The sequence below is a fragment of the Giraffa tippelskirchi genome, chromosome 5, assembly GCF_054371585.1.
Source record: "Giraffa tippelskirchi isolate mGirTip1 chromosome 5, T2T-mGirTip1v1.2.pri, whole genome shotgun sequence".
Lineage (NCBI taxonomy): Eukaryota > Metazoa > Chordata > Mammalia > Artiodactyla > Giraffidae > Giraffa > Giraffa tippelskirchi.
The window spans coordinates 97,447,653-97,462,269 of NC_137279.1; the positions used below are offsets into that span (position 1 = coordinate 97,447,653).

Consider the following 14,617-nt stretch of genomic DNA (forward strand, 5'->3'; position numbering starts at 1 on the left):
GGAGTGGGTAGCCATTCCCTTCTCCAGAGGATCTTCCCAACACAGGGATCAAATCCAGGTCTCTCGCCTTGCAGGCAGATTCTTTACCGTCTAAGCCGCCAGGGAAGACCAACAGTTCTCTAACTGCCCCATTTGGTTGCCTTTTCTACTACATCAGGTGACAGTAGCTGGGGACAAGACAGCAGAGACAAGGCAAATAAAAATACAGCCCCTGCTTCAGTCTGTATTATTAATATTGGTGTTACTGTAACCATCGCGAAGCTGACAAGTGACACACAAGTGAGAGGTCCTTCCTACAGTGGAGCTAGTATGTTGTGGAGGCCAGAGACGTAGACACATGTATGCAAAACTTCCCTGCCTCCTAGGCCTAGAAAGGACTCCACAAGGCCAGCTGGTCCACTCTCCTGCCTCTAATGCTGAAAACGAAATGGCTGGGCAGCGTGTTCCTAAAAATCCCCCAAAACAAAGTCCACCACCTTTGAGTCCCTCACTCTTATTCATGAGCCTGAGTGGGTTTTCTATGTCCAATCTCATTCACTCTTGCTGTTCTTCCAACCCAATTCCTCTTATTATTGCTTCTATGGAAATAAAAGTTAATCATCACCCGTACTCTCTGTACAGTAACCCCGGAGGTGAGATAAAAAACAAAAGCCACCTCGAAAGCGTGGACTCTGCTTGTTTGAGTACCACCACGGCCAGCTGTGGTCCTCTCCAAATACTCACCGCTGTTCTTTTGTCCAGTCTTGGCTCTGGGCGGGAGGGCCTAGAGGGGCAGGGAGTACACGGGGCTAAGGCACATGAATCAACCCACTGGCTGAGCTAAGAGGCCTCTCCCATGGACACAGAAACAGGCCCTGCTACCTCCTGGGTCAGAGGAGGAGTAGAGCAGCCTCCCATGAAGGATGTCTTCCTCCTCCTGATTGAAATAAAGCAGAGAGCACAGGAAGGTCTGCTTTTAATGAGTATCTTTAAAAGCCTTTGCAACAGCAGGCACAGCCCAGGGCAGCCTGGAAACCCACACTGAGGGCAAGAGAGCTCTCTGGCTTTCAGATGACCCTGCAAAAAAAGAAACGGTGCTGCTAAATCAGGAGTATGGCTTCTTCCCACCTCACATTTAAAAATCCCAACCTTCCAAATCATTTCAGAAAGCCTGCCTGGAAAATGTGTGCTAGCCCTCACAGGGTAGCCTGGTTTCACGATGGAGGTGGGGGGATGCCCAATCCAAATGCTGCGAGAGAAGCAGCCTCCACCCCTTCCAGAAGCAGTGGGGAAGCCCTTCCACTCCCACCACCAAGGACACAAGGAAAAGGCCACTACAGGAACTCGCAGGAAGCCTGTGGTAACAGATCCCACCCCCGCTTCCCTGCCTCCCTCTTTCCTCCAGAACTACTCCAACTTCCACTCTCCTCAACCACGTCACTAGATTAAGAAGACGGATATCTCTGCCACAGATATGCCAGACAAACCCTGGGCCTCTCTTCACAGCCCCTAATTCCCCAAGGTAGTGTCAGGAAAACTCAACACTTGCAGAAACTTCTCTGCAGACTGGTTTCTTTCACACCCCGGGCCAAGGAGCCAGTGCTTATTTTCACAGGATTGAAGAAGCCTCTGTCTGTAAGTGAGGTTAACACCCACCAGAGGCTGGATTCTTTCTGGTCTCTCTCAACAGCTGAGCATCAAGATTTTGCTAATTAAGCCGCTTTCTTCTCCTTAATTAGCTGCATGTGAATCTTGTTGGGAAGTCTTGGATCTGTGAAATAGTCTGGGATGAGAATCAAAAAGAAGAAATCATCTAAACCCAAGGGGAAGAGACGAGGGGGGAGACAGCTCACTCTGCTAAAAAGTTAGGACAGCACTGTCTTGGCAGGACTGTTCCTGCGGGTCGGTTTTACAAGGTAATATGAGACGTCACAGCAAATTCCAGGGTCACCATCTGCACTGCCCCGACCCTCAGCATTTCTGAGCCTCCAGCTCCAGCGTTCCCGGGAAGGGGGACACAGGGTGGCCCCAGTCCTCACCACACCACCCTGCCACTGGCTTGTCAGCTTGCTGACGCACAGGAAGCTGTCAGAGGGTTGATGAGTCTCTGGCTTTCTGCTCCAGGCCCATCTTGGGGCCCAAATAAATACCAAGTGTTATTCTTGTCTCCACTAGGCCTGCCGGCTCCTGTCTGAGACATCACGCCCTCTCTGAGAATATTCTCTCCAAGGAGGGCCAGGCTCTCGAAGGATGACGACAGAAGGATTTTTATACACCCGGCATAATGTGAATCAGAGGCAGCATCTGCTGTGGCAGCAAAGACGTACTTAGATTCAATCAGGAATCTTGTGAGGCTGTAACCGACTCCCAGGGCTAAAAGGACCCGAGAAACCCGTCTGCCTAGCCCCTTCCCTTTAAATACCATTGACCTCAAGCCCTCTCAGGGCAGCAGAGCCCATTAGAATCACCTGGGGAGCCTTTAAAACAGTGGCTGCCAGGCCCCGCCCCACACTAATTAAATAAAACCCTGGGGCGGGGGTGGGCCCGGGCATGGGTATTTTTTAAAAGCTCCCCAGGTGACTTGAATGCACAGCCTGGACTAAGAACCTTGCTTTAAGATTCCCGGGAAAAGAGCTGCTTGTCTGTCCCTTTGGGAATCTCAACATTCTTAACCATCTTTACCACGAGGAAATTCTGCCTCATGTCTTATCTGTCCTCATTCTGAGGAGATGACATGGAGGAAAGAGCGTTTTGAAGAAAGCTCTCTTGGGAGACATCAGGTGACGTGGTATCCCAGGCTCTGCCTCGTCCGAGTTGCAATTCACAGGAACACTCCTGGTGTGTGTTGATCACTCACCCAAAACGGATGCTGCCTTACTCACCTGCGGCAAATTCTGGAATGTCGTCTGGTCTTTTCAAAAACATTTCTCTGGAAAACAACAAGGGGTACGGGGTGGAGGTAAAGCAGGTCCTGAGCTGTCTGTTGGTTGATGACCTGAGGCACACCTGTCGTCGCGGGCAGAGAGCCAGAGGCCTCCTGCCAAGGACCCTTTCCGGTGTGATTCTCCTTCAAGTCAGGATCCAGGGCCAGAAGCAAGGAGCCTAGGGAATGCTCAGCTCACGAGACAGCGAGTGCTGTAGCCAAGTGAAGCTTGTCTTTCACTCAACAATCATTTCACAAAACCAAGGCCAGGCCAGGGTTGAAGAGCTCGCTGCCTCGTCCCTGAGGGTCTCACGTGTGGGGGGACAGGTGTGCCACTCACAACCTTCCGAGGAAGAGCAACCAAAAACTGCCACGGGTGGGGGGAGAGAGCACAGGAAACAAAGCTGAAAAGACAGACGTGAGACAGTTGTTGGCCCGGCAGGCCCATGGACACTGTGACAACACCCGCAGTGCCGGTCCACTGGGAAGCTGAAACTGCCTCACATCCCACGGAGTTTTATGGCTCATAAAGCAGGTCCACAAATATTACCTCACTCTCCAACCCCATGAAACAGCAGTGACCGTGCCCCATTTTACACAGGAAGAAACTGAGCTTTCAAAAGGTTGACCATTTGCCCAAGTTCATAAAGCGAGTAAATAAACGAGAGGAGCCCCAGGTCATGTGGCTCCAAGGCCAGGGTTCTGCAACATAGCCTCCTGGCCACAGCTGCCCTGCCTGCCCAGGAGGCCCCTGCCTTCCAAGTTTTAACAATTTTGCTTCCCTTCTTCTCCTTCAATTCAACTTGAGAACTGCTGAGCACAAATTAGGTGTAAATCACTATATAAGATATGAGGGATTGATTTTAAAAAGATAAATACAGCCCCACCTCAAAGAAAGGACAGTCAAGCACAAGGAAACGGGTAAGTTCCCAAAATGCCAAGTAACCTCCAGGTAGCGCTACAGGAGGGTTCGGAATAGTGTGCTGAGAGATCAGAGGAGAGAAGGCAGCCTCTTCAAACAAGACCCCCCAAGGCTTCACACCGCATCTGGTATCTGAGAACCCTTGAGGTACACATGGGACAAGGGCTGAGGGACAAGAGCCTTCCAGAACAAGGAAGCAGCAGGAGCAAAGGTCCGGAAAGTAGAGGGAGCAGCTCACATTCTATTGACAGTGAGCTCCTCTAGGGTAGGAACTGGGTCATCCCCACTTTTGCTTCCCCAGTGTCTAAAAGGGCACTCAGTGAAACAACCAGAGGGCTCCAGTCTGGCTAGAGTAGGGGCACACGCAGGAAATAGAGGAAAGTGAAGGAGGGCCTGGTTTGGAAGGCCTTAAAGACCAGGGAGAGACATTCCTACTTAATTCAAGAGATGACGTTGTTAGTCACTCAGTCACGTCCAGCTCTTTATGACCCTGTGGACCATAGTCTGCCAGGCTCCTCTGTCCATGGGGATTCTCCAGGCAAGAATACTGGAGTGGGTTGCCATTTCCTTCTGCAGGGGATTTTCCTAATCCAGGGACTGAACCTGGGTCTCCTGTGTTACAGGCAGATTCTTTACCATCTGAGCCACCAGGGAAGCCCAAAAGAGATGATAGGAATGGATAAATTAAGTGTGGTAAAGTGCCACCGTAGAATACTATACAGCAAGGAGAATGGGGGGGGGTGGTGCTACAAGATACTGCTGAGCAAAAGAACCAGGCACAAATGAGCACATATTATGGAATTCCATTTATATAAAGGACACAGAGGGCTTCCCTCATATCTCAGTTGGTAAAGAATCCGCTTGCAATGCAGGAGACCCCGGTTTGATTCCTGGGTCAGGAAGATCCCCTGGAGAAGGGATAGGCTACTCACTCCAGTATTCTTTTGCTTCCTCTGTGGCTCATCTGGTAAAGAATCCACCTGCAATGCAGGAGACCTGGGTTCAATCCCTAGGTTGGGAAGACCCCCTGAAGAAGGGAAAGGCTACCCACTCCAGTATTCTGGCCTGGAGAATCCCTATATAGTCCATGGGGTCGCAAAGAATCAGACATGACTGAGTGACTCTCATTTCACTTTCAAAGGACACAGAAAGGCAATATGAATCTGAGCAATTAGAAGTCAGGACACACACACACACACACAAAGAGGTCAGGATACTTGTTAACTTTTTGGAGGAAGCAACTGGAAGGGGCCACAAAGGGTCTGAGGTGCTGGTCAGATTCTAGTTCTTAATCTGGACACTAGTACCATGTGTATTCTCAGCTTGTGAAAGTTCAGGCCACTTTTTTTTGTATTTTATATTTCAACAGAATTTTTTAAGGTGATATTGTGGATCCACTGCAGATTTTTCCAGCCAAGGAATGATATGATTGGTGTTATGGCTTGGGAAGATTCATCTGCCTGGCTGTTTAGAGAAACACCTAGTAAAACCTTCCTACAATGGCACACTTTGTTTCCTATCTCCAGCCTAAAATCTGAGATCTCTGGGTGCCTAAAAATAGGTTAGATCCCTACTCCTTCCATTTTTCAGTTCCCAAATTCAAGGTATGAAGAGTTCCGTACACTGTATATATAAGTACAGACCAGAAAGCTGTGGCTGAATGGCCATAAATCATTAGGATCTAGAAAAGCCAAGTGGGGAGCCAGTTTCCCAACAAAAACAGTGTGAGGATTCTCACGGCTTGCAGTGAGTCTACAACAGGGACCTGCGGACAGGTGAGGACAGGCATGCTGCCCTGGACTCTGTCCCCTCTTCTCCCTTCCTCTTTTCTCATAGGAAGGACCATCAGAAGCATCCAGGGTCGATGACAGGCTGATTCTGGTTCATTCTGGTACCATCCAAAAGAAATAACAATCACACACACACACACACATAACCCCTGAAAACAAACCCTCAAACTTCAAACACTTCCCCTTTTCTCCCACCTCCATCCCAGAAAGAGAAAGGCCTAAAAGGGGCCAGAAGGATTTCATGAGAGGAGCTTGAGGGACAGCAAAAGGAGAGGCCTCATGGCCTACCTGGCCCAAGATGGGGATGATAAGGAAGGAGAGGGAAAATTGCCTGGGGCTGTCCTTGCAGATGCCAGGCTACTCCTGCAAACTGTTCCTGGGCAGAGAAGCAGGGCCATTCCTGCCATGTGACTAAAACAATGCCCTCTTCATTCACCACTCCCACTGCTTTTAATCCTTTTGTCTGTGAACATTGCAAATAGTGAGATATTTCAGGTTTTACCATCTATTCCCAATCTCCATGCTGGAATCATTCCTAACTTGGATTGTGAGCTCCCCAGGACAGGATAGATGTCTTCCTTTATCTCCCTTTAGAAGAAAAGGTACAGAAAGTGATGGCCCAATCCCCAGGGCTGACACTGCCAAAGGACCCCTAATCGATCCTTTGGCCAAGCCTTACCCCTAACCCAAATAAAACCAAACTTCACAGGTAGGTTTCCATTTGCCCCTTCCCCTATCTGCCCTCTGAGACTCCACTGCTATTTGGAGAAATGGCTAAAATACGAAGAACAACGAAGCATGAAAAAAGACACCCCTTTAGGCCTACTTTTAAAAAGACAGGGGCTTCCCTGGTGGTCCAATGGTTACCATAATTCTGCAGCAGGGGGCTCAAGTTTGAGTTCAATCCCTAGTCAGGGAACTTAAGATCCTGCATGTACTCCGGTAGGAGCAAAAAAAAATCTTTAAAAGACAAAGGAGAGCACTACTTCTGGCTCCGAGCTCCTGTGTGCTTAGAGTGAAACACAGTGGAAAAGCCAGAAGTTTGGATCCTGGTTCAGCACCTGGGAAAGTACTTCATGTGTAAAATGGAACTGATAATAAACTATCTTTGCAGAGCTGCTGGGAGAATCAGCAAAAATGTACCAATTTGCCATACACTGTGTGGGCCCTGGGGACAAAAACATGGCTCCACCAGCTTAGAGCTTTGGTCCAGGGAGAGAGACAAAAGATGGACAATGCAATTACAATACAGTGTGATAACTGCTAATGTAGGAAACCAACGCAGTGCCTGGATATGGAAGCCATTATTATTTAAATCTTGTCTATTTGTCTGTAGCCAAACAGTATTTCTGAGATTGCTCTATTGTTTCCATCCATTGATGCGCCATGATTTTTTTCCCCCTCAGTTCCTTGCTTTTCATCCCATTAGGAAAATTTTTCATTCAAGCAAATGCCATGCTGAAAAGCACTGTGGGGGAAGGGAAAAGGTCTCCAAGATATGGTGGAAAATGGTTTTCTTTTCCCCGGGACTTACAGTGGAGTGGCTTCCAACCCTTGGAGTCTTTCTACAACAATGTTCTCTGGTACATCAAACAGGCCAGACATCTGTAATTTTTTTTTTAAGTTCTAATGATCTTGTTAAATACCACTGTGGAGAATAGTGTTCTACACCCAGTAGCTGTCTGCTGAGTTTCTCAATGCCAAATTCCTTCTTCCAAGTGTCAGAAGGTATATATTTATCCTCACAGCTAAAATGAATGCATATTAATATTTTTGAGATAACTGAAGGAAGCCTCTAGAAATAACAAGAAACTCCTGGGTGTCACAGGCCCCAGCATTAGAAAACATTCGATCTTAGGATATTTTCTAATCTTCAGACCCTAAAGGAAGCAACAAGCAGTGTTTAAACAAAGAGGAGGTGACTCACACTCATCTATCCCAGACGAGATTTGGTAAAAATTTCCACTATTTGCTCAAGGCCAGTCTGGAAAACCACCTACCTGAAGAAACCACTTATGAGCAACTCCACTTCTTTGTGGGTCCTAAGGTACTTTTCATTAGTAATCCGAGTTTGAATCTGGGGGGCAAGAGCAAAAGGTCACCCTCCATGAAGAGAAAGATTTCAGGGTTCCAGGTGGAGGTGCAGAGGGCTTGGGGAAACAAGGGCTCCCTTAACCCGGGTCTCTTCCCAGGATGTTTGAACAGTTAAGCCATCTCTCTTCTTACAGATTATTAACATCTCCACTGTTGTCTCAGGCTCAGGCTTAGGCGCCTTAACTAAAGTCGGGTCTCTACCGTTGGGAAGTTCTTGTTTGTATCTAAGTTAAAGTATCCGGCAGTCATTTCGGTCCATTTCTCTGGTCCATTCCTATTTTAGTTCTTTTTGCACTTCAAGCGCCTGTCGGGATCTGTTCAAGGACCCAGTAGCCAGGGGTCCGCCGGAGGTGTCCCCATTCCCCAGCCTTCCGCCCCTTTATCTGGGAACAGGCTCCCGAGTCCCTTCTCTCTGGGGCCCGGCCCTCACCCAGGGAGGAGCTGCACTCCGATGGAGGCGGGAGTTGGGACCGCACCCACCTTGAAGCCGCGCAGCTTCTCCAGCTGCTCTGGGCTCAGCGTTTCGGGGTACAGCCCCTTAATCCCGCCCGGCAGGTTCGCCATCTTGTCGCGGTCGTCAAGGCGACGGGCAACACAGCAGGTGAGGACCCGCCCCCAGTCTGGCCCCGCCCTCAAATCCGGCCCTCTCCAGCAGGGGGCGGGGCTAAGAGAAGCAATGAGGGGGCTATTCTGAAGTCAGGGAGTAAGCTCCGGAGGGACTCTAAAGGACCCCCTTCCCCAGATTTGGAGCCTGGATTTCCAGCTTGACTCTGTGTGAAAATGAGCCCTTCTTCTTGACCCCACCCAACCTCAAATAGTTTTTTCTTTAGCTTGAGAGCAAAACTGGAAAGACAACTGTGGAAAATTCTTAAAGAGATGGGAATACCAGACCACTTATCTGCCTCCTGTGAAACTTGTATGCAGGTCAAGAAGCAACAGTTAGACTCGGACATGGAACAACGGATGGGTTCCAAATTGGGAAAGGAGTACCTCAAGGCTGTATATTGTCACCCTGCTTATATGCAGAGTACATCATGAGAAATGCTGGACTGGATGAAGCACAAGCTGGAATCAAGATTGACGGGAGAAATATCAATAACCTCAGATATGCAGATGACACCACTCTTATGGCAGAAAGCAAAAAAGAACTAAAGAGCCTCTTGATGAAGGTGAAAGAGAAGAGTGAAAAAGCTGGCTTAAAACTCAACACTCAAAAAACTAAGATCATGGCATCTGGTCCCAGCACTTCATGGCAAATAGATGGGGAAACAATGGAAACAGTGACAGACTTTATTTCCTTGAATTCCAAAATCACTGCAGATGGTGAGTGCAGCCATGAAATTAAAAGACACTTGCTCCTTGGAAGAAAAGCTATGACAAACCTTAAAAAGCAGAGACATAACTTTGCTGACAAAGGTCCATCTAGTCAAAGCTATGGTTTTTCCAGTAGTCATGTATGGATGTGAGAGTTGGACCATAAGGAAGGCTGAGCACCAAAGAGCTGATGCTTTTGAACTGTGGTGTTGGCGAAGACTCTTCAGAGTCCCTTGAACTGCAAGGAGATCAAACCAGTCAATCATAAAAGAAACCGGTCCTGAATATTCATCGGAAGGACTGATGCGGAAGCTGAAGCTCCGATACTCTGGCCATCTGATTGGAAGAACTGACTCATTGGGAAAGACCCTGATGCTGGGAAAGATTGAAGGCAGGAGGAGAAGGGCATGACAGAGGATGAGATGGTTGGATGGCATCACCAACTCAATGGACATGAGTTTGAGCAAGCTCTGGGAGATGGTGAAGGGCAGGGAAGCCTGGCGTGCTGCCGTCTATGGGGTCGCAAAGAGATGGACACGAGTGAGAGACTGACAAAAAAAGAGCAAAACTGGAAAAGGGATTCCTTAAGGCAGAATCTCCCAGAATTTGGTTCCTGACCCTCTCACTTAAAGCCTTAGTAGTAGTAAAGGAGAATCTAGGCTTCTTCCCTTTCCACTGGCCCAGAAGCCAAACCCCTCCATCTGCCCTGTAGACACTTGACACTGAAGTCTCGGGTTCTTAAAACATGAAAGCACCCCATAGCAAGGAATGAACCGAGTTCTACAAAGGAAGGAATATCCTCAGACTAAAAATGCTGGAAAGGACCTGGGGACATCCTGCCAGAAGTTTCCCATCTTAGACTGACTTTCTAGTGTAGATTAACTGCTCCTTATAAATTCTAAATCATGTCTCCCACTCCCAATAATACACAGGAGGGGAAAGCAGTTGGTCTTCAAGATGTATTCTTCTACTAGCTAATTAAGAAGAGAAAGTGAGACAAAAAGTCAGAGAGCTGAAAATAGCACCTAGAAAGGGCAAGAGGCTGTCTGACAATACACACAAGTGCTGAGTTTCTACACCCGCAGAGATCATGCCCAACAGACTGCCTGAGAGGCGGGGAAGAGAGCGGAAAAGGAGGCAGTCTTTTCAGATTTGTGAACAACTGCATCACATGGCACATATGCCCAAGGAGCAATGAAAGAGCTTAACAAACCCAATATCAGGCCATGGGCTGGCAGGGGTCTCTCTGCCATCTGCTTCTCAGAAAAGACTGAGGAGGAAATTCCCCGGTGGTCCAGTGATTAGGATTTGGTGCTTTACTGCTGGGACCAGGTTCAATCCCCAGTCAGGGACATAAGATATTGCAAGCTACAGTGTGGACAAAAAAAAAAAAAAAAGACTGAGGAAAAGAAGTGAAAATGTTGGCGGTTCTCAAGCCAGGAGAAAACCTCCATAGGTAGATTAAATAGTGACCTAAAGGCTTCTTCCCAGAAACCCCATCTGGGTTACAAATCATGTGGGTTGTTTTTTAGGAGCGTGAGTTATAGTTAGAGGTAGATAAGCTGCCATCTGTCGGAAGTGATTCTTTTAGGCCGAAGCAGAGGTTAATCAGAGGTGATACTTCTCCCGGCTAAGACCTGTCTCTGCCCACCCCTTCACTCCCCAGAGAAGTTAGTAGTAAAACCTCTAGATTTGTACCGTCCACTGTGGTCATCACCAGACGCCTGTGGCTGAAATTTGCTGCATCAGATGAGCTGTAAGTGCAAAATACCTACTGGATTTTGAAGAATTCATTTTTTTTTAATTTTTTGTTTATTTATTTTTGGCTGCACTGCGTTTTTGTTGCTGTGTGTGGGCTTTCTCTAGTTGCTGAGGGTGGGGGCTACTCTCTATTTGCTGTGTTCAGGCTTCTCACTGCAGTGGTTTCTCTTGTTGCAAAGCATGTGCTCTAGGGTGCAAGGGCTTCCATAGTTGTGGCTTGAGGACTCAATAGCCCTGCAGCATGTGGAATCTTCCTGGACGAGGAATTGAACCTGTGTCCCCTGAATTGGCAGGCAGACTCTCAACCACTGGACCACCAGGGAAGTCAAACTTTGTATTTTAAAAATGTAAAATACATCATTATTAATCCTTATGTTGATTACATGTTGAATATTTTGGATATATCATATAAACTCATTGAATAATATTTTAAGTATATCAGTTAAATAAAATATATTATGAAAAGACTTTTCATTTTTACTTTCTTTAATGTGGCTACTAGAAGTTTTTTAATTATTTATATATATATTTTATATATATATAGCTTGCATTATAGTAATCAGTACTGGTCTGGACTGGAAAATCTACACACACACGCACACATAATAGGCATATACATGCAGAATTCCCTCCACGCCCCCCACCCTCGTGCATAAAATAATTAATGTCCTCCTTCTGCTAGGCTATGATCTTCTTGTGCTTTGAGAATCAATCAAGCCTTTCTTGACTGACCACATCCCATTGCCTAAACCCCAAATACACATATGTGGAAATGAGAGAAGCTACTTTCACTTTTTCAAACAGCTTCCCAGGTGGCACAGTGGTACAGAATCCGCCTGCCAATGCAGGAGATGCTTAAGACTTGGGTTCAACCCCTGGGTCGGGAGGATCCCCTGGAGTAGGAAATGGCAACCCACTCCAGTATTCTTGCCTGGAGAATTCCATGAACAGAGAAGCCATGGAGTCACAAAGAGTCAGATACGACTGAGCATGCATGCAAGTGAAGGGTCAGTTCTCACTATTGTAAATTGCGTTGGCCTGTCTTACCTCTCCACTCGAGGGAAGGAAGGTTATAGCATCAATTCTCTCTGTACATTCTTATAGATTCTGCTGCAGAAGTCTTCACTCTTGTTTTCAATTAGTGAGGCCAGCAAGTATTTGGTGACCAGTCACTCTGCCCACACATGCCATCACTACATTTTGTCCTTTCTGAAAAGCATCCCAATTATTTAGCACTTCTCAGTTCCTAAGAATCTAAAACCAGGAGTGTGCTCTCCCTTTAAAAAGTCAATAATCCTTTAATGTAGCACATCTTACTGTTGAGCGCAAAAGCACAAGAAAGAGGATGAGCTTGGGGGCGGTGGGAAGAGAAAGTACCTTGGAGGAACTAGGAGCCGGAAGCCTCATTTCCTCCAGGAGAGCAATTCCCCAGTATGGGCCTCTGGGTCATTTCCCCACACACACACACCCCACCCCAGCATTTACCTCATAGGGATACCCTCCCCCATGGCTGGAAGGAAAACAGAGATGTGCCCAAAGTCACCTAGCAACGAGGGCCAAAGAGAGCTCCCACCTCTTCTCCCCTAAACCCTGCCTCTCCTCTCAGACTGAAACCTTCCATCTGGGGACCACAAACTAAATGAAGGATTGAAGACATTTTGCTGCCTGCAGCTGTCTCCTCAATTGCTGACTGGGAGGAGGAGTGAGGGGAGTTCATTATAATTCACTTTTGTGAATGTTTAATATTTCAATTAATATGATTAGCCCCAAGCCTGAATGAGCAGCAGGGCGGCAGTTCTGCTGACAAGACACAGAGTAATGAGATCAACAGGGCCATGGGGTCTTCCTAGGCTCTGTCCTCAGAGGGCGAGATCTGTTTAGCATCTCCATAAATACCAAGATCAGATTAGGAGGCAAGGGAAGGAGCAGTGGGGGTGGGGAGGTGAGTGGAAAGTTACTTTCCAGATGTGTTTGCACTCTTGACTCCCTGGCACTGCCATCTCGTGTTCTGACCACTCTGGTCAGAATGGTGGTCAGGTGGTCCTCTACCACCTCCCGCCACCCACCCATTTTAGAGGACCCTACAGGGAGGACCTGGACATTCATACAATGAAGTATAATCATGTCTATACACACGCACAAACACTTTCTCTCTCTCTCAAACATACATACCTGGCAGAATGTGACTTCACGCCACAGGAGGGAAGGGTTGAAGGGGATTAATGGAGGACTGAGCAGTAGAAGGAAGGATATTTCTCACCCAGGGCTCAGATGAAGACACAAGAGGAAGAAAAGCCAGGCTCAACCGCTCCCACATTCCCGCTAGGAGATGTGACAGGGGAGTTAAACCCATGGATTTGGAACCAGATTGTCCGGTCTCTGCTCTCAGCTAGCTATATCTCTTTCTAATGCATGACATTAGGCAATTCATTTAATCTATCTGTGCCTTGGTTTCCTCATCTTTACTGGAAGATAATGATAGAGCCTACATCATAGGGTGGTGCTGATGGTTAAACAAGTTAGTCAATATAAAGCACTGGAACAATGCCTAGGACATGAACCAACACTGTGAGAGCCCTCTAAGTGGTTGTTACTATTTCTTCCCTTTCCAGAAGAGAAGATGGCCTGCTCAGAGAGCCTAGGAAAAGGGGTGCTTGGATTCAGGTGGGACAGATTTCAGATGTGGAGACATCAGCCTCATTCTGGGGTGACGAAAAGGTGTCCCACAAAAGCTGTGAGCCTTGGTAGGTGAGCACCAGATGGCGGGAAAAGGCTGCCCCGTCCAAGAGGTTTGAGGTCAGCAGATACTCTCTGCATTGAGGGGGGAGCTGTGAGCAAGCCCAGTGCATGGATGAGTCAAGCTCCTTCGACATCATCGGGCAAACTGATCATCTACAGTAGGGCTGTCTAGGGGAGTACTGGCCGTCAAGTGTGCTTCTGTGAGACCTGACTCAGTCTCGGAGTCCCACTCAGGGAACCTAACTGAGGCAGGGGGAGGAGAAGGAAGGAGTGTTTGGGTCTCCTCTGCGCTAAAGGGGAGCTTGACGGTTGTGATTCTGCCCACTGAAGCAATCAGGAATCTACTCTCATCAGAGGTTCTTTGAGTTGACTATTTCTTCAAGAAATATTTGTTAAGCTCCTACTATGTGTGAATAAGACACTGTGCTAGACACTGTGAACAGTAAAATGCTGAATTAAACGGTGTCCTGGTCTTCAAGGAGCTTCCCAGTGAGAAAGCTGTCACCACCCGTGACACTGTCACCACCGGCTGTCACCACCACCGCTGCCTCTCTGCCCACGCACTTATTACACACAAACCCCCCAGAGGGCAAGAAGGGGGCGTCAGCAAATGCCAGCAAGATCGAGTTTTCCTTGCTTTCTTTTCTAAAAAACACACAATTCCCTCTCTGCACTCTTCTCACCCTGCTCTCTCTTCCACAACCCCGTTTCCATATTTCTCTCTGGGTCCCTTCTGCCCTTTCCCCCAGGCTCCGTGACCTGCTTCCCTCGCCAGCTACACCCTTCTCCTCACCCGCCCCTAACCTGCCCAACTGTCTCTATGCCCTCTTCTTTCCCCTGATTTCTTTCCTTGGCTCCCCATTCTCAGTCTCCCCAGACACTGGCTCCCCTCTCTTCCTCCCCTTTGCTCCCCTCTCCTGGGTCTTCTCTTCCAGCACCGGGGACAGCTCCAGCCCCCGGAACAATGGACCCCACCTTAGGGCTCCTCTATAAATTCTCCATCTTAGTGCCTTGCCCAACTCGTGACTGGGGAGTAAGATGGGGGAAGGGTTATTATCAACAGGACCAGCTGTTCTTCTGGGGGTGGGAAGGGAG

At 47.9% G+C, this 14,617-nt stretch overlaps 1 protein-coding gene across 1 annotated transcript; it reads right to left on the reverse strand.

Moving 5' to 3' along the window:
- Window positions 1–937: 937 nt before the first annotated feature.
- On the reverse strand, window positions 938–8,287 carry RIIAD1 (regulatory subunit of type II PKA R-subunit domain containing 1). The gene is made up of 5 exons (XM_081490877.1): window positions 8,189–8,287; window positions 7,615–7,691; window positions 2,862–2,908; window positions 1,636–1,762; window positions 938–1,056 (listed from the first exon to the last, which is right to left on the reverse strand). Exons 1-4 carry the CDS (start codon window positions 8,270–8,272, stop codon window positions 1,692–1,694), a joined length of 279 nt encoding a protein of 92 aa, XP_081347003.1. The 5' UTR covers window positions 8,273–8,287; the 3' UTR covers window positions 938–1,056; window positions 1,636–1,691.
- Between the last annotated feature and the right edge of the window lie 6,330 nt (window positions 8,288–14,617).